This window comes from Neolamprologus multifasciatus, chromosome 10, assembly GCF_963576455.1.
Source record: "Neolamprologus multifasciatus chromosome 10, fNeoMul1.2, whole genome shotgun sequence".
Taxonomy (NCBI): domain Eukaryota; kingdom Metazoa; phylum Chordata; class Actinopteri; order Cichliformes; family Cichlidae; genus Neolamprologus; species Neolamprologus multifasciatus.
The window spans coordinates 30,763,946-30,788,052 of NC_140448.1; the positions used below are offsets into that span (position 1 = coordinate 30,763,946).

Here is a 24,107-nt window from a genome sequence, read left to right on the forward strand (position 1 = left end):
AACCCCAGAGAAACACTCTTGTTAGCGGTAAGCAACCCTAAGGTCGGCGCGCTGCCCTCGGCTTTAATCCTTTCTTTCTTGTTCTCTGTCTCCTCTCAGATGACCCAAGAACAGTGCACTCATAGGAACAATGTCCAGAGTTCAGAGAAACCACAAGTGTACAAAGTGGGAATATACGGCTGGAGGAAACGCTGCCTTTACTTCTTCGTCCTGCTGCTGATGATCCTGATCCTGATCAACTTGGCACTAACTATCTGGATCCTCAAAGTCATGAACTTCACCATAGTAAGTTACTGCTGGCGTTTCCTCACATCCATCTTCACCATCTTAACCCTACACCACCACCTTCTACATAACCTGACGTGAACCTCCTGAGAAATAAAAGTACCTGTCGGGTCAGCGCGTACCGCAGCGACCTGAATGGCGTGGAAGGTTGTGGTGTAGCGATAAAAGGAGTTTTGTAAGTTATGATGTAAAGCTCAAATCAACCTTTATGTTACATGAAAGCTAATGATGGCCCAATCAGAATCATTAGATACTGAGCCTTTGAGGTTCATCTCTGTAACTGAGCGACATTCAAACCTGTGCTTCACTCCGATGCCGTGCTTTTATTTATTATTTATTTCTAACACATCAAGTTCATAAGCTTCAGATGTGATAGCTTTTTAAATGTTCATGCAGTTGATTGCACTCTTTGTTGGTGAGATGCTCAGATCGACTGCCTCTGCAGGTGGTTTGAGCGATGAGAGAAACGTCGGGCGTCTCGGACTTGTTTTGAAATTACAGCTAATTTCAGAAACTGTCTTTATACGACTCCATTTTCAGCTGCGCTCCTTTTTTCTTCTGCTCCTCCTTTGCAACTTGTCTCCATCTTGTAAAAAAAAACAATCACAAAACAATTTGTTCTCACCACACAGACTGCGTTTTGTCTAACTGAACCTGATCTAAAGGATAAAACCTGAACTGTAAAGCTGTCGCCCTCCTCCTCCTCCTCCCGGAGCTCCTCCATGCTACCACTACATCAAACAAAACAAACGCTTGGAGCTCCGCTTTTTCACATATAAATAACTTTACCGCAGAATCGCACAGCAGACTAATTTGCATCAAGATTGCTCTATTTTCTGTGCTAAGCAGGCACTGCCGGATTGTTTTCATACAGCACTTTCCACAGATCCCATTTGCTAAGCAATATTTTTATATATTTAACGCAGATGAGCTTTCACTCTGTTGCAGACATTTAGTGTCATTGTCTGCTACATATCCAAGTCTTTAACAACAGATCTGAACTGCTAATGTTATCTGAACCACAGGCCTGTTCGTATCCCAGCCTGGCAAAAACTACCAGTTCATTTAGATTCAATTCAGTTTTGCTTACATAGTAAAAAGTCTCCTCAGTGCATTTTATATTGTGAGGTAAAGAGCCTAACAATCACACAACCCCCTGTGAGCAAGCACCAGGTGACAGTGGGAAAGAAAACTCCCTTTTAACAGGAAGAAACCTCCTGCACGACCAGGGAGGGGCGGGGCCATGTGCCACGTGCAGTTAGGGGTGAGCAGAGGACGACAGGACAAGGACACACTCTGCAAGAGAGACAGAGATTATTAACCCTTTAAAACCGGTCAGAGCAGGCACGCTCTGTTTTGCATAACTATTTTTAAATCCCGGTAGCTCTGCAACCACGTGAGCTAGCGCAATAATTTTTTTTGCATATGAAACCAGGACGAGTTGTACTTACATCTTATGCCATCAGCTTGTCCTCGGTCACAGTTTCCTTCCACATATAGCTTTTCAAAAACTGCATAAAAAGCGCTTGCAGCAACAAAAACATAATATTCCAGAAACACACTTGTTTGTAACACTTCCTATGTTGGATAAGACGTCAGCGTGAACTATCGCATGTCCCATTACCTGCCTGAAACCGGAAGTGACGTCATTTTGCAGAAATGTAGTTTTTTACCATCAGGCCCTTATGAGCCTATACTGGTGTTTATAAAATTTATGTTTGACTTTATGACTTTCTGTGTCGTTTCTGGGATGTTTAGGACTCATATTGCACTGCTGGAAATAGTTTATTTTGATGCATATGCTGCTTTTTTTTGCAAATTTGCACTATAATATTTATTTTCGTTTTTCCTGCAGTATATAAAAATTGGTGTATTTCAAAAATAAAACTATGAAGACACTCAAAATAAATTTCCTGTGGTGGGAAACTATTTTGTGCAACTTTTTAGTATTTACAGTTTTGAGGGATAAGCCTCTTAAATTTCTCTAACTAGAAATATGTTAAAAAAACAAAAACGATTTTCAATTTTTTTGTAGTTTATTGCACTTTTTTGCAATTTATGTAATTACTATGCACTTAATGCAAACATATTATTAAAATTTAGGCTGTAATGGTTGTATTGATGTATATCAACTTGAAATGCTCCCAAAAATGGCTCCACAGCATGTAAAAATATAATATAAGCTCTGGCGGACTTGGTTCTATGGTAGGTCTTAAAGGGTTAATAACCATTGCAGAGTGGTGTATAAATAGTGCATGATGGGAAGCCCACAGCAGCCCGGACCTACTGCAGCGTGAAAACGGGAGGATTCAGGGTTACCTGATCCTGCCTTAACGATATACTTTATTAAAAAGGAAAGTTTTAAATGTAGTGAGGGTGTCTGGCACCAGTGTTACCAGTGTAACCAGCAGCCGTGCACAGCAGATCCCGTCTAACCTCTTTTATCGATTAACGCTTCAGATCTATTTTTGGCTTCATTGCCGGTCCGGCATTTATCCGCTTCACCGATGGGGGATTTCCCCTGTGTGTTAACGAGCATAATGTGAGCTTAGAGAAATGAGAACAGCTGACTGTTCTAATCAAAGAGCGAGCTGAGATCTGGCCCGTGTTTGATGCAGGGTTTTCTTTTCGTGTCGCTCTTCGCACAGTTCAAATCGCACCGGGAGCATTTCAGCAGCGGGCCGTTTAGTCAGCGTGGGGTCTTTCATTCTGGAGCTCGACCGGATTCTCTTTGCGTTTCTCTGTCTGACTTCCTGCCCTCCGGCTCTGCAGAGCTTGAAGTGGCTTCTGTGTAAAACAGACCGGACGCTGCTTTAAGCGGCACAGAGCAGAGCGCGACTCTGGGACGCTTGGGAAATGCGCTTCGGAGCGTTTGGTGGAATACGGAGCGAAGATCAGCTCCAGCTTCAGATGTGAGGCGATGCAGTCGTGCCTGGTGTGTTGTTGGGGTTAACTTATAGACAGCGATGATTCAGTACTCAGTAGCCTCTCAGTTTGATGCACCACTTAACTTGAGAGAGCACAGAAAGAGCAAGTAATTATTTTATGCTGATGAATTAATGTGGGAGTGCTCCCCGCCTGGGCTGTATGAGGCGTCTTTCACTACTCGGTGATATTTTCTAATCTTTAACTACTTTGTGCTGCTTGTCGGCAGGTCCTGACTTAATCAGGGACCATTCATGATAAAGCGGTCAGTGTACTCGTTATCACATGATTCATGATATTTATAAATCATTTATGATTCATCAATATAGATCAGTTTGTTCTCGTCATTATCTACAATCCTGAAATCCACTAAGAATCACTGGAAATGCACCGCTCATTAATTATGGAGTAATGTATCGGCTCCTGAATCTTTTCGTTTAATGCGTGATTGAATACTCATGTTTACACTGGTTTGTTTGTTTCAGTGCTCACAAACCCTGGAAATCCTCACTCACTAGTTTTTGTACCAAAAACACGAAACATAAAGAGCTTACATGATCGCCGTGATCACTAACACCTACAGCAGCGAACAGTGTTGAGATAACGGCGCTCACATTCTCACTGAGGTGCAAAACGAACTGGACTTCAGTCAAAGGAGCTTGCAAAGAAAAGCGTCTGGACTTCTTTAAGTTACTTGAAGACGTTTCACCTCTCATCCGAGAAGCTTCTTCAGTTCTAAGGTCAAATGGTGGAGAGTCCCAGATATAACCCTAGTGGGAGTGTCCCCCCACAGAGGGACAAAAGGACCCCCTGATGATCCTGTAGAGGACCTCTACGTTGGAGAGACCAAACAGCCACTTCACAAGCGCATGGCACAACACAGAAGAGCCACCTCCACAGGACAAGACTCAGCTGTCCATCTGCATCTTAAGGTCAAAGGTCACTCTTTCGAGGATGCCAATGTTCACATTTTGGACAGAGAGGACAGATGGTTTGAAAGAGGAGTGAAAGAAGCATCTATGTCCACTGTGAGCGACCATCTTTGAACAGAGGCGGTGGTTTACGACACCAACTCTCTGCCATCTATAATCCAGTTTTGAGATCCCTCCCCAGACGCCTTAACGCCCACTCACATCCTGGACCATCTGACCTCAGGAAATCACATGATAAGGTGGTGCCAGGTTTCACAATGAGCTCACCTGAAACTCTGGCTGATTGGGACCCACACCCCGTTTCACACCTTGTCTCAGGCGATTAGAGGCTCATCAGGGGGTCCTTTTGTCCCTCTGTGGGGGGAAACTCCCACTAGGTTTAAATCTGGGACTCTCCACCATTTGACCTTAGAACTGAAGAAGCTTCTCGGATGAGAGGTGAAACGTCTTCAAGTAACTTAAAGAAGTCCAGACGCTTTTCTTTCCAAGCTCCTTTGATTAAAGTATTAAAAACAATCCACATATTTAAAATTCTGGTATTCCCTCTGGTTCCTTTTCAGACTCTGAAAATGGGGAACTATGTTTAAAAAATGGTTATCAAAAGTTCCTAAACAGTTAATGGGTTCTTGTGTTAAAACACATCTTGACTGTTTGATCTCAATCCTCTGCGCTGGCCTAGAACTGAAGAACCTTCTCGGATGAGAGGTGAAACGTCTTCAAGTAACTTAAAGAAGTCCAGACGCTTTTCTTTGCAAGGTCCTTTGACTACGATGACCTGGATGACTGAGAACCTTCACAGACAAACTGGACTTCAATCAGTGTATAAAGAGGAAGCAGTAAAGAGGTGCAGGGAATTTACCGTCATCGTGATCGACCAAAACAACACGAATGTGCTGCGTTTGTGCACTTTTATCTGCAACTGACATGTGAAGAACACGTCTCAACCAAATGGTGTCGCAGCTGAAGGTGAACATGTTTGCAGATGATGCAGTGGTTGTTGGTTTGCTCACAGAAGATGAAACACGACGTTGTGCACACCCAAGTGAGTTTTTTCGTTGTCAAATACGGCAACAATTCCACTTTATTTTACCTGGAGGCTGCAGCAGTCGATGACCTGCTCCCTGCCTATCATTCATTCGTACTGGGGTCGTGCGCTGCCCATTGATAGAACCAGTACAATAAGAATGTTCACATATCCGGTAAGACTGCAAGTCAACAACAAGACGGTCAACACAGCTTTGATCTGAGTGGCGGAGAAAAGCTTTTATTGTCTTGAAGAAGATTGCAGTTAACTGTATGGAGTGTCTTTCATTGTGATGTGTTTTCTGTTTTGTATTTATCTGAGAGTTTCCACAGACAGACGAGAGTTTCTTGACGGATAATAACTCACTTATGTAATCATAAATCGTTTACGCTGAAGAAGAGCTTCTTGCTCGCAGCTGTCAGCCTGATAAACTCTGGACACTAACAGCCACACACAAAGATGAAATGAAACGGGTAAGATTTCGTTTATTTTTATAGGTTATCATGCAATTATTTTACATTTCACCAGACTGTGTGAGGTCCAGCAGCTCTGCGGTCTTTCTGCAGCCGATCCTAGAATCTACATTTGATACCGATACCCAGGAAACATGACATACACTAAAATCAGTAAGTTAAAAACACTAAAAAGACTGTTTTGGGGCATTTTCAGCAGGTATGTCATGGTTCTGGTGGTGCTTTACTTTCACTGCTGATCAGACAGTTGGTGAGGTAGGCTGCTGCTGCTTCTGTCCAGGTGATTCTTGACTGTTATCAGCTTCAATCTTGGACTTGAAGAGATTAAAATCTGCCGTCTCACCTGTTTTATCATCAGCAAATACAACAAATCGAATTTTAGTTTTTATAGCAAAGACTTTACAAAAGGCTTTTATATTAAAAAAACATCATCATCAAAGCAACAAACTAAAAGGTTCTGTTGAAGATGTGTAATCTAATATCTACTGTACGTGCTCGTGCGCATCTTTAATCCCACTTAACTATTTGACAGTTCATGTTTTTCATACATCACAAATTGTGTGCGTAATAAAAAATGTTAAACGGATCCTTATACAGCCCAGCTCATCCAAATCAACGCGTTGCTCTCTCTAAGACTCTGAGATGAGCTGTAAGTGCCTCAGACTGTTCCTCTTTCCCGTCTCTCCCGTTTATTTCTCCTTGCTGTTGTCGTCTGTCTCCCTGCTTAGTAATCCACTGTCCCTGTGACGAGTCGGATGCAACGGAGTACACGACACATTTTCAGTACGCTGCACATAGAAACACGTGCGCGCACAACACATGGCCGCTGCTGTGAATAAAACATGAAGTCTGCTTCACAGCGGGGCTTTAATATGAGATCTACATAAATCAGAAAGCAGTTTCTCTGAAGCTGAGCCGTATGTTCTGACAGAGAGCTGCACGGGGAATGTTCGAATGTTTTTAATGCGTCACCCTGCTGAGTATAGAATAAGGAAATCATTTGAAATGTGGTAGCTGGTTTTACTTAAAGTTGCAGCGAACCAAGGAAAGACACGTCTGCTTCCAGCTCCAATCAGCAAGTCCCTCTGACAGAGGTGGACCCCACAACAAATTAAACATTAATTATTCTTTTTATTAGACCTATATTTCACCTGACGTCCCATGTGCCCATGTAGGTCCTCCTGGTCGAAAGAAGAATTGGTTTGGTGGCTTTCACCACCTACGCTCATTCAGGAAGTCTCTGTTTTTCTTTTTAGCATTTCTGTAGCAGTTGAGCTTTTTCCGGGGTGGGGTTAACCCCACGTCCTACCCTCCTCTTTTTTTAATCTGGGTTTGGGACTGGCAGTGGCGGAGAAGATGGCGCTGGGTAGGGCGTGCTCTATGCAAACCACCAACCAACATCACCAGGCAGGCAGAGGAAAGCAAAAGAGAGAAACAAATAGTGACGGACTCGAGGCAGAAGCACACAAGACGGGCTACACCTGGATGCAACTAGAAAAAAAGGTCCAGGACAAATCTCTGCAGATCTGCCTTTGGTGGCCCGCACCCTCGGACGGGCAGTATTAGTAGTAGTACTATTGAACCACCTAACATGCTTTTCAGGTGCAGCTTGCAGCCCTGTCTCAGTGTTTATTTGGTCCAGGACTGTTACGTTCCCCTGAGGGGTCTAGGCGGTGAGGGGGAAGTAACAAAAAGTGTCCGGGTCAGAAAAAGGAGTCAAGGAGGCAAAAGGGTTAAATCAAAGAGTTTTATTAAAATTCCTATCAAACTCAACTAAAAGAGACGGACAAGCCGCTAACACCATTTAAGGAAAACAAAACTCAAGCGTTGGTCAATAACGTAAAAAGTAAGTCAAAAAGAGAGAGCAGCTCACTAACTGCAAATACACCAAACGCACAGCTCACTTGCTGCAACCACCACAAACACGCAGCTCACTAGCTGCAACCACACTAATGGCACTCTGGCCCAGAGCTCACCTTTCCCTGGGCTTAAATCTCTTTAATTACTGACGAGAGTCAGCTGCACAAAAGAAAGGTGGCAACTAAGGCAGGAGAGATGGACGGACACACCCACACAGACAACTTCAGGAGGCGGCCCTGCTAGGGCCGTAACAAGGACACAAAAGCTAAGCGGCTAACAACAGCTAGCCAGCGCTCACAGTTCAGCCCTGTTCTTACTTTCTTTTACTCTCGTCCAGTGAAGTCCAGAAAACAATTCCTACAAAAATATAAAGACTTGTGTGAAAAGGCTCTGGCTTATATGGCAGAGCTGCTGACACCTTATTTACTATTTATTTATTTATTCATCGTTATTATGATTATTATTGAAATTAAATATACAAAAGTCAGATGAAGGAGAAGGTTTGTATTTTGCAAATTCAAAGTTTTATTTTTCTCGGACAGAATGCATCATTTATTTTAAGAAAGTTCACCTAGTTTTTCACTATAAAGAGTGAAAAAATATCCAACACTGGTTTATGTTTTACAACCTTTTCTCAGTAAAGAAAGAGGCTGGTCTAGAAACTTTTAGTAATATCTTTAAAATAAAAAACAGCACAAACATTTGACATCAATTTAGTTTGATTTGAAGACGGTGACACTTGTTTATCTTAACAATAAAAACTGAAGTATTTTCAACTTTAACAGACAGCAAGCTTGGAAACATAATCAAATAAGTAACTATTTTAACTGCTAAACCAGTGTTATATTACATGTTTTAACAAAAAAATGTTATTTAATTAAACACTAAACTGCACTGGGTTCTTTCTCCCATATACGATGATCAGAGTTCGTCAAAGGTCAGCATTTACACAAATCTGAATTCAAACCTGATCTCTCCTAATCAAAGGTAATTAGAGACGTTGTAGGGACGCCACGTCCAGCACAGTGTCTGCTGTTTAATCCAGAGTCAAATTATCACTTTTAATTCTTACATTTTTTATCAAATCAATGAATGTATTCAAATTAGAATGAGCAGGAACAGGAGGTTTAGTGTAAATGTTTCATTTCTGCGTAACTCCGTCACTTCCAGGCTGCAATAACAGAAACGTGTGAATAATGAATATGGACAAGCAGTGGACATGAGGGAGAGGGATGCTTGTGTGTGCAGGAGGCTCTGAGGTTACTTAAAAATGCACAGCGAGCGCCCCTTAATCAAAGTTTAACCTTTGTCGTACTGTGTCGGTTTGCATGCCAAAACTTGGCACTAAATGTTTGTACACTTGAGCTTTTTTTATATATATATATTAATGTGAATTTTATATTGGTACTTAGTGACCCTGCATAAATGTTTCATAGCAAAACATTAAATCCTCCTAAATTTAGCCTTAATGCCTTTCACTCTTACAAAAAATGGCTGTAGATAGTTTTGTCAGACAGGGCGTCTCTTGTTGTTTCTTGTTGTTGTTGCCGGGATGGTCTTTAAACAACCTCCTTCCAACAGCACCCTGCATTATTAAGAGTTAAGAGTTGGCGTCAGTGGCGACCAGTCGTTTGCTACAGTGCAGGTGGATATTTCTTACTTTTAAGGTGGAATTGCCAGAGATCTCTTTAAATTTAAGCTAAGTTTTTTTTTTTTTGAAATTGCACTTTTTGTAGTTTTGCCTCTGTGCACCAGCACGGTGACTTTTAAATCAAATCATACTCGACATGTGATCAGAGTGCAGAGTTTCAGCATGACCACAATTACTGCAACAGTGTCCGGTGAAATTGTTGCTTCTAAGACGAGGACCTGATCTGTGACCACATTCTATCAACTCCAGTCTCCAAAGCAACTCATGGGGATAAGATGTTAGACCGAGTCCGTTTGCTATCAGACTGAAATGGTTTTATGGTGATAATTACAAGTAATCTGTTTGTAATAATCAGTGTTGGTCAAGTTACTTGAAAAAACAATCAGTTACTAATTACTGATTACTTCCCCAAAAAAGTAATCCCGTTACTTTACTGATTACTTATTTTCAAAAGTAATTAATTACTTAGTTACTTAGTTACTTAGTTATTTTTTAAAAACACGATTTACAACCTGAATAGGTGATAAAGCGATAGATCTTTCAGCCCAATTCTACTTTTTCTACATAATCCATCATATATAATGTAATCAAATGGAAAAGTCTCTTTTTAAAACTTGTTTTATTAGTTTTAATCTTTTAACTTTATGCATCAAGCAAAAAATTTAATTATATGCAACATTCTCTGACTGGAAGAAATTAGTTTAACATTTAAACCTATTTTCTGCACATTCCAGCACATAAAATAAATTTGTGTGTTTGTGTGTGTGTTTACACTCAGTCTTTCAAATAGATGCAAGTAAAACACAGCAGAAAATAAATAAAGTCAAAGACTAGCGGTCCTGTTGCTCTATTTTCACCTGTAAAGCAGGAGTGGGGTAGGCGGAGGTTTACCCTGGTGCAGGTGTGGCGCAGCGGTCAGTGGAAGAATCCGCGAGTTTCTCTGTGAGTTTCCCATTACGTCGTAGCTACTCGGTGCTTGTGTAACACTTCTGGAGTCGTTACAGTATACTAGGACCAGTTAGGTTCGACTACTAGAGTAGTAATGAGTGTAGCATGTAATAAAGACCACAGACCAGAAAATACGTTTAAATTGCCGGCTTGTTATTTTGTGAAGACAGAGAATAGACAGTTAACACACATCACATAAAACATCCAACATCACACATTTAAGGAAAACAAGATATTTTCTTTCCCCTTTTTGTTCAGTATATTCTGTTAGTTTATCCTATTTATCTCAAAACCTTTTATTTGGCTTTAAAAGGATGTTATTTTCAACCTAGGTTATTGTCTTATTTATTTCAAGTTCTAAGTTCAAGTTTATCCTTTGATCTATTTGCATTAACACTGTGTTATTTTAAATCAAGTTCAGTTCTTTAGGCCCAAGATTTAATTTAATCTTGGTCTAGGTTCACCTTTCAATCTCAACCAGTTCTTATTTTGTTTTAACCCAACAAACTTATTTACATTTCCATTAACACCATTAGAGCATTAAAATGTAAGGTTGACCAAAATAATTTACAAAAACATGTAAAAACTAAAAACAATTCAGCAAAAGGCTGAATAATCCCCTTAAACAAACAAATAAACAAAAGAAAGTTGTCTCTGTGTCCTTTAACTATTAATCCTGGAATTACTCCAAATGATTATCCAGTGCTTTGAAAGTCCGCTGTTCTTTTGCAGAGGTGTATGGATTAATCCTACCAGTTTTTTCAGCGAAAGAGCTCAACGTCCAGCAGGGGGCGTTTTCCCTTTTCCTGCTCGGTACAGTTCAATGGGTCCGTGGGTGGCTCGCCATCTTGTTTCTCGCTCAGCGGATCAAACTCCGATTCTAGCTCGGCATTTCCCGATCCAAACCTTAATGGCCTACCATAACAACAAAATAAAGTGCATAAACATTCGAAAATAACACAAGGGTAGCTCTTAAATAACAGTAAAAGTCCATTTTTCCAGCTTATTTAGCCGTGAATGAGGTGACGCCAAAATGGCGCGCTGAAACACCGTCAAAGGCCTTTGAAGTACAGCCTGTGTGTCGGTTAAGCACGAATCCACCGTGTTTAACATAAAACAACATAAATCTGCTACCTTGGCTCTCCGTTTGCATGAAATGAGCAATATAATACAACAAAACATTTCTTGCATGAAATAAAATACAATTTCTAAACTCACCAAGTCCCGTTCGGTTATGTTCACAACGTCACCGAGGCAAGGACAGGTCGGAAAAACAAAAAATATATTCTCCAGAGTACAAAAATGACTTTATGTAGATTTCTGGCTCGTTTTTAATCTTTTTTCACTCGTTTAGGCAGCAGCTCCGCAAGGACTGTCTGCATTTCTCCCTCTCTAGCATCAAAAAGAATGAACAACCCGATTGGGTGTGGCTATCACAGGAGTCACGCTGCAGCGTGCCCTTTCACAATAAGAGTCTCAACACATATTTTAGCCATTTTACCTGAATTAACATAAAACACCATGAATTAGCAAGTTTTGTACTCTTTTAACATGTTTTTAAACACAAATGAAATCCTATAACATGAATTATATCATTGCTGATGTTTTTAATGAATTTTCTAACCATTATGATCTATTTATTTATCACCTGTGATATATTTCTTATGACTGTTTTTACTAACAGGCTTTTATTTATTGGCAGTTATGTTAACCAGGGTTACACCCTCCCCTCTTAAATGTATGCAAGCCCCTTTGCATAATGCATAAATCAGACTACCTGGATATCATGGATTTCAATAGAGCCTGTGACAGCTTCACTTAAACTTTGGAACAAAGACTGAACTATGCCAACAAGAGGGTTGCCTAATTGAGGGTATGTTAAGTGCTTGGGCTTTGTTCTCTCTCGGGATGATCTTCTGACTGATTGCTCTGCTTCGAGGTCATTTCTTTCAGTTTCATTGTTTACAGGTTCAGTTCCATTCACGTGAGTTTGAGTTGCTTCCTCATCATTAGTTTTCGTTGAATCCGATGCATTGTCCATTTCATTTTGTTGCGTTATCTGAGATCCTTCCTTTGCAGGTTCAGGCAAGTTTTTCATTTCAGGTGGTTTCTCCATTTCAGGTATTTTGTCATTTTCAGGTAAGTTTTCCATATCCGGTAGGTTTCCACAATCAGGTAAGTTTACAGTTTCCGTCATGTCCATGTGCTCTTCAGCAATATCAGGCACTGTCACACTTTCTGAGACTTGAGAATTGTCTGATTTGGGTTGCTCATTAGCATGGTTTGACTTAGCCTTGGGAGGAAAGACTACTTCGTATTCCTCAATCGACCATGAGATCTCTTTGGGAGGAGGTGGAGGGTAATACAGAGGGTAGTTATCCTCCTCAGAGTGATATTCAAGTTCAGGTTCATCGGGATCAGTCGTTGGGTGTTGACGTGTGCTTGGCCGATGAGGCTTTACTTGGACTGCTGGAGGATTTTCAGGGGCAGTTGACAAAAACCCACAAGGTAACAAAAGGTCTCTGTGGAGAGTTCTAGTGGGACCATGGTGATGCTCGGGTTTGACTGTGTATACTGGGAGGTTGTCTTTTTGACTTACAACCACATGGACGATGGACTCCCACTTATCAGCCAATTTGTTTTTTCCCCTAATCCGAACATTCCTTACAAGCACGCGATCTCCGACACCTAAGACAGATTCGGTTACATGTTTGTCATATCTAGTTTTGTTACGTTCAGCGACTTTGCTTACATTTTTGGTAGCCAGTTGGTAGCTCTCCTGAAGGTGAGATTTGAGGGCTTTAACATACTGTGAGTGAGATTGCTGCTGGTGATGGTTCAGGGGGACATTGAAAGCAAGATCAATGGGTAACCTAGGCTGCCTGCCAAACATTAACTCGTACGGCGTAAACCCTGTACTTTCATGTTTTGTGCAGTTATACGCGTGAACGAGTGGCTTAACAAAGTCACGCCAATGTTTCTTGTCTTCGTCTTTGAGTGTACCCAACATGTTTAGCAGGGTTCTATTAAACCTCTCCACAGGGTTTCCCCTGGGATGGTAAGGCGAAGTTCTGACCTTTTGAATCCCAGCTAGGTCGCATAACTCTTTGATAGTTTTTGACTCAAAGTCTGCTCCCTGATCGCTATGCAACTTCTCGGGAAAACCGTAGTGGATTATAAAGTTTTCCCACAGGGCCTTGGCTACAGTTTTAGCCTTTTGGTTGGGAGTTGTCATTGCTACAGCATATTTCGTAAAGAAATCTGTAATAACTAAGACATCTTTAGTGTTGCTGCGATCTGGTTCAATCGTCAAGAAATCAATACACACCAACTCTAGGGGTCTGGTGACTTGAATGTTTACTAGGGGCGCTGCCCTCTCTGGCAGGGTCTTTCTGCAAACACACCTGCTACAGCTTTTGATCTTTTGCTCTATGTCTGAGGCCATTTTTGGCCAGAAAAATCTGGTTCTGGTTAAATCAAGGGTCCGGTCAAGACCAAAATGACCCATGTCATCGTGAAGGCTTTTGAAAACCATAGATCTTAGACTTTCAGGAAGAACCAGCTGGTACTGGGTCTCTTCACCTACTTGCCTTTTTCTGTACAAAATCCCGTTCTGCAACTCAAGTTTGTTTAACTCACGCAGAAGGATGCTAAGTTGTGGGATCTCGTTGCGTACAGTAGGAGGAGATGTTTCACCTGTTTCAAGCTGGTGTATGATTTCACTGATAGCAGGATCGTTTGTTTGACTTTGTCTTATCTCTTCTTCTGACAAGCTTGGAATGACAAGAAAAGGATCACACTGGTCGAAACTGTCGGGAACAGCATCAACGGACATAGACAGTGAAGTTACGAGTGGGCAGGCGAGAGCATGGTCTGTGTCAAGAGACTGGAGGACTAGATGTTTCTCACAGATTGCACTGACAGCTTGAGTGGAAACGTGAGTGAAAGGATCGGTGCCAGGCAAGTGGTGTTGCACAAACTGACGGATCCGCTCCTGTTCCTTCAGGGAGACAAGGTCATTTAATGGCTCGAGATGCGGACGACGAGATAGGCCATCTGCGTCCATGTTTTGTTTGCCTGCTCTGTACCTAAGCTGGAACTCGAAAGAGGACAGGGCGGACAACCAGCGATAGCTCGTCGCGTCTAACTTAGCGGTGGTCAAAATGTAAGTTAGAGGGTTACTGTCAGTTATTACTGTGAAAGGACTGCCATACAAGTAATCACAAAACTTTTCCGTTACAGCCCATTTGAGTGCAAGAAACTCAAGCTTATGAGCAGGATAACGGCTTTCACTTTTTGATAGTCCTCTACTTGCGTATGCAATTACTCGCAACTCTCCCTCCTGCTCTTGATAAAGAGCTGCCCCTAACCCAATTGTGCTTGCATCTGTGTGTAATATGTAAGGCAACTTGGGATCGGCAAAGCCTAAAATTGGGGCAGAAGTCAATTTGTCTATAATCGTCTCAAACGCTTTCTGACAACTCTCTGTCCATCTCTCCCCGAAAGGAGCTTTTGGCTGAAAGTATTGGACGTAGTTGGACTTCGAGCTATTGCTTTTCCGCAGTGGGGGGTATCCGGCAGTTAGATTGGTAAGGGGTTTTACGATCTTAGAAAAGTCCTTAATAAACCGCCTATAATACCCTGCAAACCCTAAGAAGGAGCGGAGTTCTTTCAAGTTCTTGGGACTTGGCCATGTTTTTAACGCTGCTACTTTTTCGGGGTCTGTTTCTACACCGTTTTGGGAGACGATGTGCCCTAAGTACCGAACTGACGTCTGAAAAAACATACATTTTTCAGGCGACAGCTTCAGACCGTATTCTTTGAGACGATTAAGCACGTGGAGAAGGCGGGTCTCATGTTGTTCGAGGGTTTCGGAGTAAACTATAAGGTCGTCTAGATAGACCAGGACTTCCTTAAGGTTGATGTCGCCCATACATTTCTCCATCAGCCTTTGAAATGTGCTGGGAGCGTTTGTTATGCCTTGGGGCATCCGGTTGAACTCGAAGAACCCCATCGGACATACGAAGGCTGTTTTGTGCTTATCAGCCTCATCAACCTCAATCTGGTAGTACCCACTTTTGAGGTCAAGGACCGAGAACCATTTCGATCCTGTTAAGGCGGAGAACGCTTCTTCCAAGTTAGGAAGCGCGTAGGCGTCTTTGATGGTGTTCAGATTCAACTTACGGTAATCTACACAGAGTCTTACGTCTCCATTCTTCTTCCTTACCACCACTATCGGTGAGGAAAATGGCGACTCGGATTCGCGAATGACACCTGCATCGCTTAGCTCCTACAAATGCCTCCGTACGGCGTCAAGATCTTGTGGTCGTACGGGACGGGGTCTGTGCTTAAAGGGGGTTTCATCGCTCAGTTTGATTTGGTGTTTTACTTTGTTAGTGCAACCAAAGTCTGTATTGTGTAGCGCAAAAACCTCCGACATAGCACTTAACTTTTGTGTGATTCGTTCTTTCCATTCAGCAGGGACTGGAGAATCAGCAAAGTTAAGATTAAGCTCAGCAGGGTTCGAGCTGGGAGTCTGTTTGGACTGCTCTGTGATCTGACTGTTTGGTATGATCTCTTGAATAGCATGCATTTCAGCAATGACACTTTTCGCAGGGATAACTATGTCATGCTTACTTTCATTTCGCAGGACCACTGGAAGCTTTTGTGAGGGTTTCTCAGCAAGGGTAAGTAGACAGTTGGTGACCAAGACACCACCTGGCAAGGAGGATGTAGAGGGGGTCTCGACTACTACCCACTTGCCTGAGTGTTCAGTTTTTGCGTGGACTAAACCCTCTAACACTCGACTTTGGCCTGCAGGAATGACTTCAGGCTCTTTCCCTGACAGAGTGACAAGACCGAAGCTGTCGTCCTCTTTTTGCTTGTGTCTTTGTTGTAACACGCTCAGCACTACTCTATAACCATAAGGCAGGATACTGAGGTCTGTATCAGCCAAGGAGAGGCTTTCAAAGACAAGGTCAAGAGTGTTAGTGCCAATTAAGAGAGAAGACTGAACACTAGAGCGTGTGTCTGGAACAATTAATGAAAGAGAAGACACGGTAAGTTCAGTACCAAAACAGTTCTTTGGAAAGGTAATGTCGACACAAATATAGCCTGAATATGGGACATTCTGACCATTTGCAGCTTCGACTTCTAGCAGGTCCTGTATTGGATGGATTTCAAGGTCTGCAAGATTGTTTTCATAGAACGATTGGGACACTGTAGTCACTTGCGATCCGGTATCAAGAAGGCAGTTGCAAGCTTGATCATTGATTTTTACTTGAGCAGTGTACTTAGCTCCAATTAGACCCTTGGGTAGTTTCGCAGTGGCTGATTTATTGTTTGAGAATCGTTTTCCGGGTTTATGTGAAGGTTCAGTGGGACTAGTTTTATCCGTAGCACCCATTTGTCCCGCAATGAGGGCTCCCTTTAGTTTAAAGGCTGTGTTTGCTTGTTTTGTCTATCCCACAGTAACTGTTTTTCTTTCAACCGTTTCCTTTTGTCAGTGACTAAAGACGGGTTTGGGTCATTTGGGCATACAGAGGCAATATGGCCGTCTTCGCCACACTGGAAACAGTAACCAGGCCTGGGCCTACTCTTCGCAGCTTGGGGTGTCAAAGGGGTTCGTTCTGGTACTTTAGAGTTGGTCTTAGCATTAGCTTTCGGAGGATTAGACTTTTTCCTAGGAGGGTTCAGGGTTAATGTTGCGAGATGGCTTTGAAGCTGACTGATTTGTGCCTTTAGTTCTGTGACCAGATCTTTTTGAGCATCTACTGATGGGTCTACTTTCTGGGGTTTCAATCTTGTCAGTTCACTCTGCAGTGCAGTTATTTGTGTTCGCATTTCAGTAAGATCGTTTTGCATGGTGAGCGCAGGAAAGTCAGCATTTGCAGCAATAGAGTGAGAGGCTACTTTTGGTCTGGTGGCAGCAAAATGTTTTTTCATTCGGCTTTCTTTTGCAGTATGCTTGTCCTCTTCTACTCTCAACTGTAGCAGCAGCTCGGTGAATGAGGGGGGTTTATCTTTTTTCTTTTCGAGCTGAAGATCTGTTAACAAGGCATTATCCCAACACCCCCGACAGAATTGACGCAGAAGGTGCCGGTCCGCTTCACCAGCTACGACACCACCTCTTTTCAGAGCTTTTGAGAGAGCTGTTTGCAAGCGATGGAGGTAGTGTGAAGGCTTTTCACCTGCATCTTGTAATGTGTTGAGGAATTTGGCGAAAAGCTCATCGCCATCCTCCACAGTGCCAAAAGCTGAATGGAGTAGTTCAAGATAAGCTGAAGGCAAGGCTTCAGGGCCCAGAGGTTTCACCACGTTGGCAGCAGGCGGTACAAGACTGTCTAAGATTTTCCGCGAGCGTTGCAAGTCAGACAGATTGGGATCTTGAAGTATGAGCTCTACACTGTGGCGCCATGTATCAAAGTCCACCTCATGACTAGGACAGGGCAGTTTGCCCGAAAAATTTCTGAGGCGGAAAGAGGCGCTCACTGGTGAGACAAGAGCTTCACTTCGCACTATGTGCTCTACTACAACCTTTTGCACATCAGGGTGTGTTATAAAGCTCTGTGGAATGGTAGCTTGTAGATCTGGTTGTGTCTGGTTGACTGACTCAGAATCGCTGATGCGTTCGCTAGCTTTGATTGGTTCTGCAGTTTCACTTTGGATAGGTTGGTCATTTGCTTGTACTTGGGTTGTTGGTTCACTTTGTAAGTCTGGGATAGTTGCTTCTGTGCTGTGTGTGACTGACTGAGCACATTGGGAAAGGTGTTCATGCAGAACAGTTTCAAAAGATTTGCCACTAAGTCTAGCAATGCTTTGCAGTTCATTGAAAAAACTGTTGGTGGCGACGTTGGTAACAGCTGCGATGTACTCAGGTGACAGGGCTCGTATCTGATAAGTGACTTCATTCGGACATTCAAGTGTGTAGGGTAGTAAGGGTTCAAGTGTCGACAGAGCAGCTCCACTCTCATACTCTACAATAGCATTTTTGTGGTAAGAAGACTTAGGGTCATCTATCTTCAGAGTTCTCGCTGTTTGACCATATCTGTTTAAAAAGTCTTTTAAAGCTTCATCAGCGTCTGTGCCTGTAATCCCACTAACAATAACTGAGTTTGGGATTTTAACATTCTCTCTGTCAACTATTTCCATTTTGCCGGACTTGGCCTATTTTTGAGGTCTGGGTCAGGAAAACAAGCTTGAGGAATCAATTACTACTCCTGGCTGGCTCGCCACTTCTGTAACACTTCTGGAGTCGTTACAGTATACTAGGACCAGTTAGGTTCGACTACTAGAGTAGTAATGAGTGTAGCATGTAATAAAGACCACAGACCAGAAAATACGTTTAAATTGCCGGCTTGTTATTTTGTGAAGACAGAGAATAGACAGTTAACACACATCACATAAAACATCCAACATCACACATTTAAGGAAAACAAGATATTTTCTTTCCCCTTTTTGTTCAGTATATTCTGTTAGTTTATCCTATTTATCTCAAAACCTTTTATTTGGCTTTAAAAGGATGTTATTTTCAACCTAGGTTATTGTCTTATTTATTTCAAGTTCTAAGTTCAAGTTTATCCTTTGATCTATTTGCATTAACACTGTGTTATTTTAAATCAAGTTCAGTTCTTTAGGCCCAAGATTTAATTTAATCTTGGTCTAGGTTCACCTTTCAATCTCAACCAGTTCTTATTTTGTTTTAACCCAACAAACTTATTTACATTTCCATTAACACCATTAGAGCATTAAAATGTAAGGTTGACCAAAATAATTTACAAAAACATGTAAAAACTAAAAACAATTCAGCAAAAGGCTGAATAATCCCCTTAAACAAACAAATAAACAAAAGAAAGTTGTCTCTGTGTCCTTTAACTATTAATCCTGGAATTACTCCAAATGATTATCCAGTGCTTTGAAAGTCCGCTGTTCTTTTGCAGAGGTGTATGGATTAATCCTACCAGTTTTTTCAGCGAAAGAGCTCAACGTCCAGCAGGGGGCGTTTTCCCTTTTCCTGCTCGGTACAGTTCAATGGGTCCGTGGGTGGCTCGCCATCTTGTTTCTCGCTCAGCGGATCAAACTCCGATTCTAGCTCGGCATTTCCCGATCCAAACCTTAATGGCCTACCATAACAACAAAATAAAGTGCATAAACATTCGAAAATAACACAAGGGTAGCTCTTAAATAACAGTAAAAGTCCATTTTTCCAGCTTATTTAGCCGTGAATGAGGTGACGCCAAAATGGCGTGCTGAAACACCGTCAAAGGCCTTTGAAGTACAGCCTGTGTGTCGGTTAAGCACGAATCCACCGTGTTTAACATAAAACAACATAAATCTGCTACCTTGGCTCTCCGTTTGCATGAAATGAGCAATATAATACAACAAAACATTTCTTGCATGAAATAAAATACAATTTCTAAACTCACCAAGTCCCGTTCGGTTATGTTCACAACGTCACCGAGGCAAGGACAGGTCGGAAAAACAAAAAATATATTCTCCAGAGTACAAAAATGACTTTATGTAGATTTCTGGCTCGTTTTTAATCTTTTTTCACTCGTTTAGGCAGCAGCTCCGCAAGGACTGTCTGCATTTCTCTCTCTCTAGCATCAAAAAGAATGAACAACCCGATTGGGTGTGGCTATCACAGGAGTCACGCTGCAGCGTGCCCTTTCACAATAAGAGTCTCAACACATATTTTAGCCATTTTACCTGAATTAACATAAAACACCATGAATTAGCAAGTTTTGTACTCTTTTAACATGTTTTTAAACACAAATGAAATCCTATAACATGAATTATATCATTGCTGATGTTTTTAATGAATTTTCTAACCATTATGATCTATTTATTTATCACCTGTGATATATTTCTTATGACTGTTTTTACTAACAGGCTTTTATTTATTGGCAGTTATGTTAACCAGGGTTACACCTGCTTGGAAGTTTAGGGGTTTTTTTCGCTGTAAAAAGAAGTTTTCTTCCCACGCACAACGGACACTAATGTTTTTGTCACTTTTTATGGAATCAAACTCAAAGTAAGGTCAGTACTTCCACGCTTTAAACGCTGCACGCTCATACTCTCTCTGCACTCGATATATGATCCATTGTTGATCTGCACACAGCTGTTGTCACGAACGTCGCACTCGCTTACGTCACTGTCATGAGACATTCTCGCAAAAAAAATCACGGTTTTAGTAACGCAGTAACGCAGCGTTCCTACGGGAAAGTAACGGTAATCTAATTACCGTTTTTGCAAAAGTAATCCCTTACTTTACTCGTTACTTGAAAAAAGTAATCGGATTACTGCCCATCTCTGGTAATAATACCGTGAAAATCACAAAACGGTTGTTGCCGTCTACAGTCGAGGCTTTACCTCACAGACCTGAAATGGGAAAAACCACAAAATATAACAACTGCAAAATAGAATAAGGGCAGCCTTGCTTTGATATAGAAATAGAACTTAAATAGAATCATTTGGCAACCAGTTGAGTCAGATGAGTTGCAGAATGACTCAAATCGATTGTTAGACGTTGTTTATAGATTAGATTAGACGACGAGTGCTTAAAAACCACTGAGCGAGTGAACTTTGTCCAAGCCAGACTGTGATCACTTCCCACCAGGTGACCTGTGCAGAGGTCGGCCACAGGTTGGGAATGTCGCATGTGCAACCTTTAGACAGGAAATTGAGCACTGAAACTGCCTGCAAGTCATTTGCAAAAGAATTCAGTGCAACCACTCATTTTTTCCCAGCTTCAGACAGTTATTGAAAGAAAAGTAGTATTAAAATATTAAAGTATTAAAAACAATCCACATATTTAAAATTCTGGTATTCCCTCCGGTTCCTTGACTCTGAAAATGGGGAACTATGTTTAAAAAATGGTTATCAAAAGTTCCTAAATAGTTAATGGTTCTTGTGTTAAAACACATCTTGACTGTTTGATCTCAACCCTCTGCGCTGGCCCACCGAGGCAAAAATACAGAAATTGCATAACATCCAAATGCTTTTGGACCTGATTGCAGGAGTGTATTTTTCCTCCATGGAGAGATTCACTAATGATCTTCTTTGATATATTTCACCAACTTAGATTTCATCAGCCTGTTGTACCAGACAAACAGTTCAAATCTTTCAGGGGAACAAACATCAGTGAAGTGTACCATGACCTAGTACAAACATGTCGTTTCTTATGGTGTCCTGAATGTTTTCTAATGACATTTTGCAGCACAAACACATCCCACAAATGCTGTGTTTAAAACAACAACATATAGTTGGGTGCTAAATTCTTTCAGATGAACTTCAAACAGAATTTCTTTTGTGGAAAAAGTGCATCAATGCATCAGATCCACTTGATGCAGCTGCTGGTTGTTAGAGCAGAAACACATGAGGTCACACATATTACTGCATGACATTTTCCCCATCTGAGGAAATGCTCTCCTCGGTATTCTGAGCTTTTATGAAAATGTGTGTAAAGTTCAACTCGAGAGCTCCGTGCTCTACAAATGGCCCCTCTGCAGTCATGCATTAGTGCAGGTCAGCAGATTATCAATTGATGCAACTGGAACACTGTTGAGTTCACACAAGCAAGCAAAGATACACCGATGCGATTCAATTATTTGTGCACCACGGAGTGTAAAAATGATGTGCAATGGAAATGTTTACATAAGACGTTTGGTTGGGTTGGAGCACTCGCCTCCAGCCGAGAGGCTTCAGGTCAGAAAGTGACAAGTTTGGAGCGACTTGTTACTAATGTCGCTGCATCACATGCACAGCTTTGGCTGAGCATTGATGTCCTGCTTGCAGCTGATTATTAAGAATAAATTATAATTAAGGTTTAAAAAAAGACTCGTCCGTCATAATATTGAAATAAAATGGTTTTATTGGGAAATGTTTCTTCTTCCACCTTGCTGTTCAGTCACATATAGACTTCCCACTGAAGAGTTGATCCACTTTAACTCCTGCCTTTATTAAGATTTCCATTATCATTCTAGTAGAAATCCTCTGTAGAAATTATCCACATATCTCACTTATCTTAACTGCACTACTGTATAGCTCTGTGTAAATAATCATTCTGTACATACAATAATTTTTAATCCTACAACTGTTTATAATTTGCATAGTTCTGTTTATTTCTGTATAACTGTATATCTCAGATTTCTGTATAGTTTTTCATATTTATATCCTGTTCATAGCCTGTACATACTTATAGTTATAGAATATTCATAACATACTTCATACCGTGTACATTATAACATACCATAATAGACCCATTTCTGTAATATACTCACATATCTATATTATTGCTAATATATATTGTAATATATCTATATCATGGCTAAAGCACTTCTGGATGGATGCAAACTGCATTTCGTTGCCCTGTACCTGTGCATGTGCAATGACAATAAAGTTGAATTCTATTCTATTCTATTCTAAAAGTCATCAATGATGAGCCTAAAAGCCAGAAATCCAGCAAAATGAAGAAGTGACCCCATCCAGACTGAGATATGCATTTACATGCATCGCCTGCAAGTTGACGTTAGGAAGGATGCTCCAGTGTCTCCTTTGCTAAAGGAGATAATAAAGGAAGCATTTAGGAACCTTTCCTAAACATTTAGAGAGTTTGACCTGGGTAAGAATCTACTTTCGTTTTCCATCAGTACTGAAGAATATCTTTGTGTTTTGTATGCAATGCTGAACATTTCTATAGTGGGGGTTAAAGCAGCTGTGGACGGTGGGCTTCAGAGGCCGTGTCAGAAACAAGAAGAGCTCAGGGCAGGCAAGTCATTAAAAGTTAATAGAATCACCATAAATTTCAAATGAAGAGTTAAAATGCTGCTAATTAAGATTGTACTTAATTAGGAGCAGCCACTTTCATTTCACCCACTTTTCCTTTTTCATTATGTCATCAGCCACAGCAGTGCAGCTGAAATCCCCCGTGGGCTCCTGCTCTTGTGCAGCCGCTTCTGTCTGAAAAGGTCTGCGAGACCCAGAAATGAATCGCTGCATCAGTCGTGCAGAGAGCGGATAATGTGGCGGGAGACTTACGCGCCGATCTGCTCCGAAAGTGTGGATCTGTGCAGGATCTGTAGGCTGTAATGATGCGCTTTGTCTGTAAGATCTGCAGCTTCAATCAGGCTCCAGCTGACTTTATGCCCGTGTGCTGTTTGTCATGCAGTTGTGTACGAGTCTGTAACTTCTTCGCCTGTCTCGGGAGACGTAGAGCTCGTAGAGCTGCGTTTTCAGCCACCGATTATTTTAAATAGGCTCGCCGCTGCAGCGAAGACAGCCGGGGACTCTCAGATTGAGACAGATTCAACGGGCTGCACCTCATGTACGTGGACCGGAGTCGGTGAGGTAATGAGTTAAAGGGGGGAGGGCGAGCGATGTATTAGCTGCCCTCCCACCCGGGCTTTCCACTCCAGCAAACCAGGCCTGTTTCTCAGCCAGAGAAGCTGACTGCAGGCAGGAGGCGACTGGTGTAACCGAGAGCCTTCGGTGAACATTTCCTTTCATCTTGATTATCTGAACCTCATCTGCCCCCCACGCACAAATAGTCGAAGAAATACAATTTAAAAACCCTGAGAGGAATTATGTCCTTCCAGGCTGGTCCAAAAAACCTTTTCTGATTCCACCTCAGCCTCATTTAGTGTCTCATTCACAGGATGGGATCGTTAACTATTGTACACTTTCACAGTCTTACAAATAAATCATAAATCCTGGCCTGGGGTCGTTTAAAAATATACATATTTTCCCAAGTATTTGGGTTTAAATCTTGCACCACTGGTGTTGGTTTTGTGGTTTAGTTATGACAAATAAAACTGAAAAACCAATTTGAAGGCATCACTTGTACAGTACGGGTTAAGACTAGAGATAAAAGAAACCCATCCATCCACCCATCTTCTTCCCCCGGAGTCCAGGTCGCAGGGGCAGCGGTACAACTGTTCTGTTTCGGGGTTCGTCTCGTTGTTGCCCCTCTAGTGCAGCGGTCGCCAACCCCCGGGCCTCGGACCGGTACC

General features: G+C 41.8%; 2 protein-coding genes across 9 annotated transcripts in view; one reads left to right on the top strand and one right to left on the bottom strand.

The window, feature by feature from the left end:
• sgcd (sarcoglycan, delta (dystrophin-associated glycoprotein)) overlaps positions 1 to 24,107 on the top strand; it is a 598,968-nt gene that overhangs the window by 402,121 nt on the left and 172,740 nt on the right. For all 8 annotated transcript variants that reach the window (XM_085173729.1, XM_085173730.1, XM_085173727.1 and 5 more), the window contains one exon: positions 100 to 285. In XM_085173729.1, coding sequence (XP_085029855.1) covers positions 100 to 285 — 186 coding nt within the window. The remainder of the gene's footprint in view (positions 1 to 99; positions 286 to 24,107) is intronic.
• Positions 15,398 to 20,028, bottom strand: LOC146510489 (zinc finger CCHC domain-containing protein 12-like). Its single transcript, XM_085173721.1, has 2 exons — positions 19,524 to 20,028; positions 15,398 to 19,220 (listed from the first exon to the last, which is right to left on the bottom strand). The coding sequence occupies exon 2, from the start codon at positions 18,247 to 18,249 to the stop codon at positions 16,528 to 16,530; it is 1,722 nt and encodes a 573-aa protein (XP_085029847.1). The 5' UTR covers positions 18,250 to 19,220; positions 19,524 to 20,028; the 3' UTR covers positions 15,398 to 16,527.

What these genes read in the sequence shown, in the direction of transcription:
- LOC146510489 (XM_085173721.1), bottom strand. Translation starts at nt 18,249, where the DNA reads ATGGAAATAGTTGACAGAGAGAATGTTAAAATCCCAAACTCAGTTATT.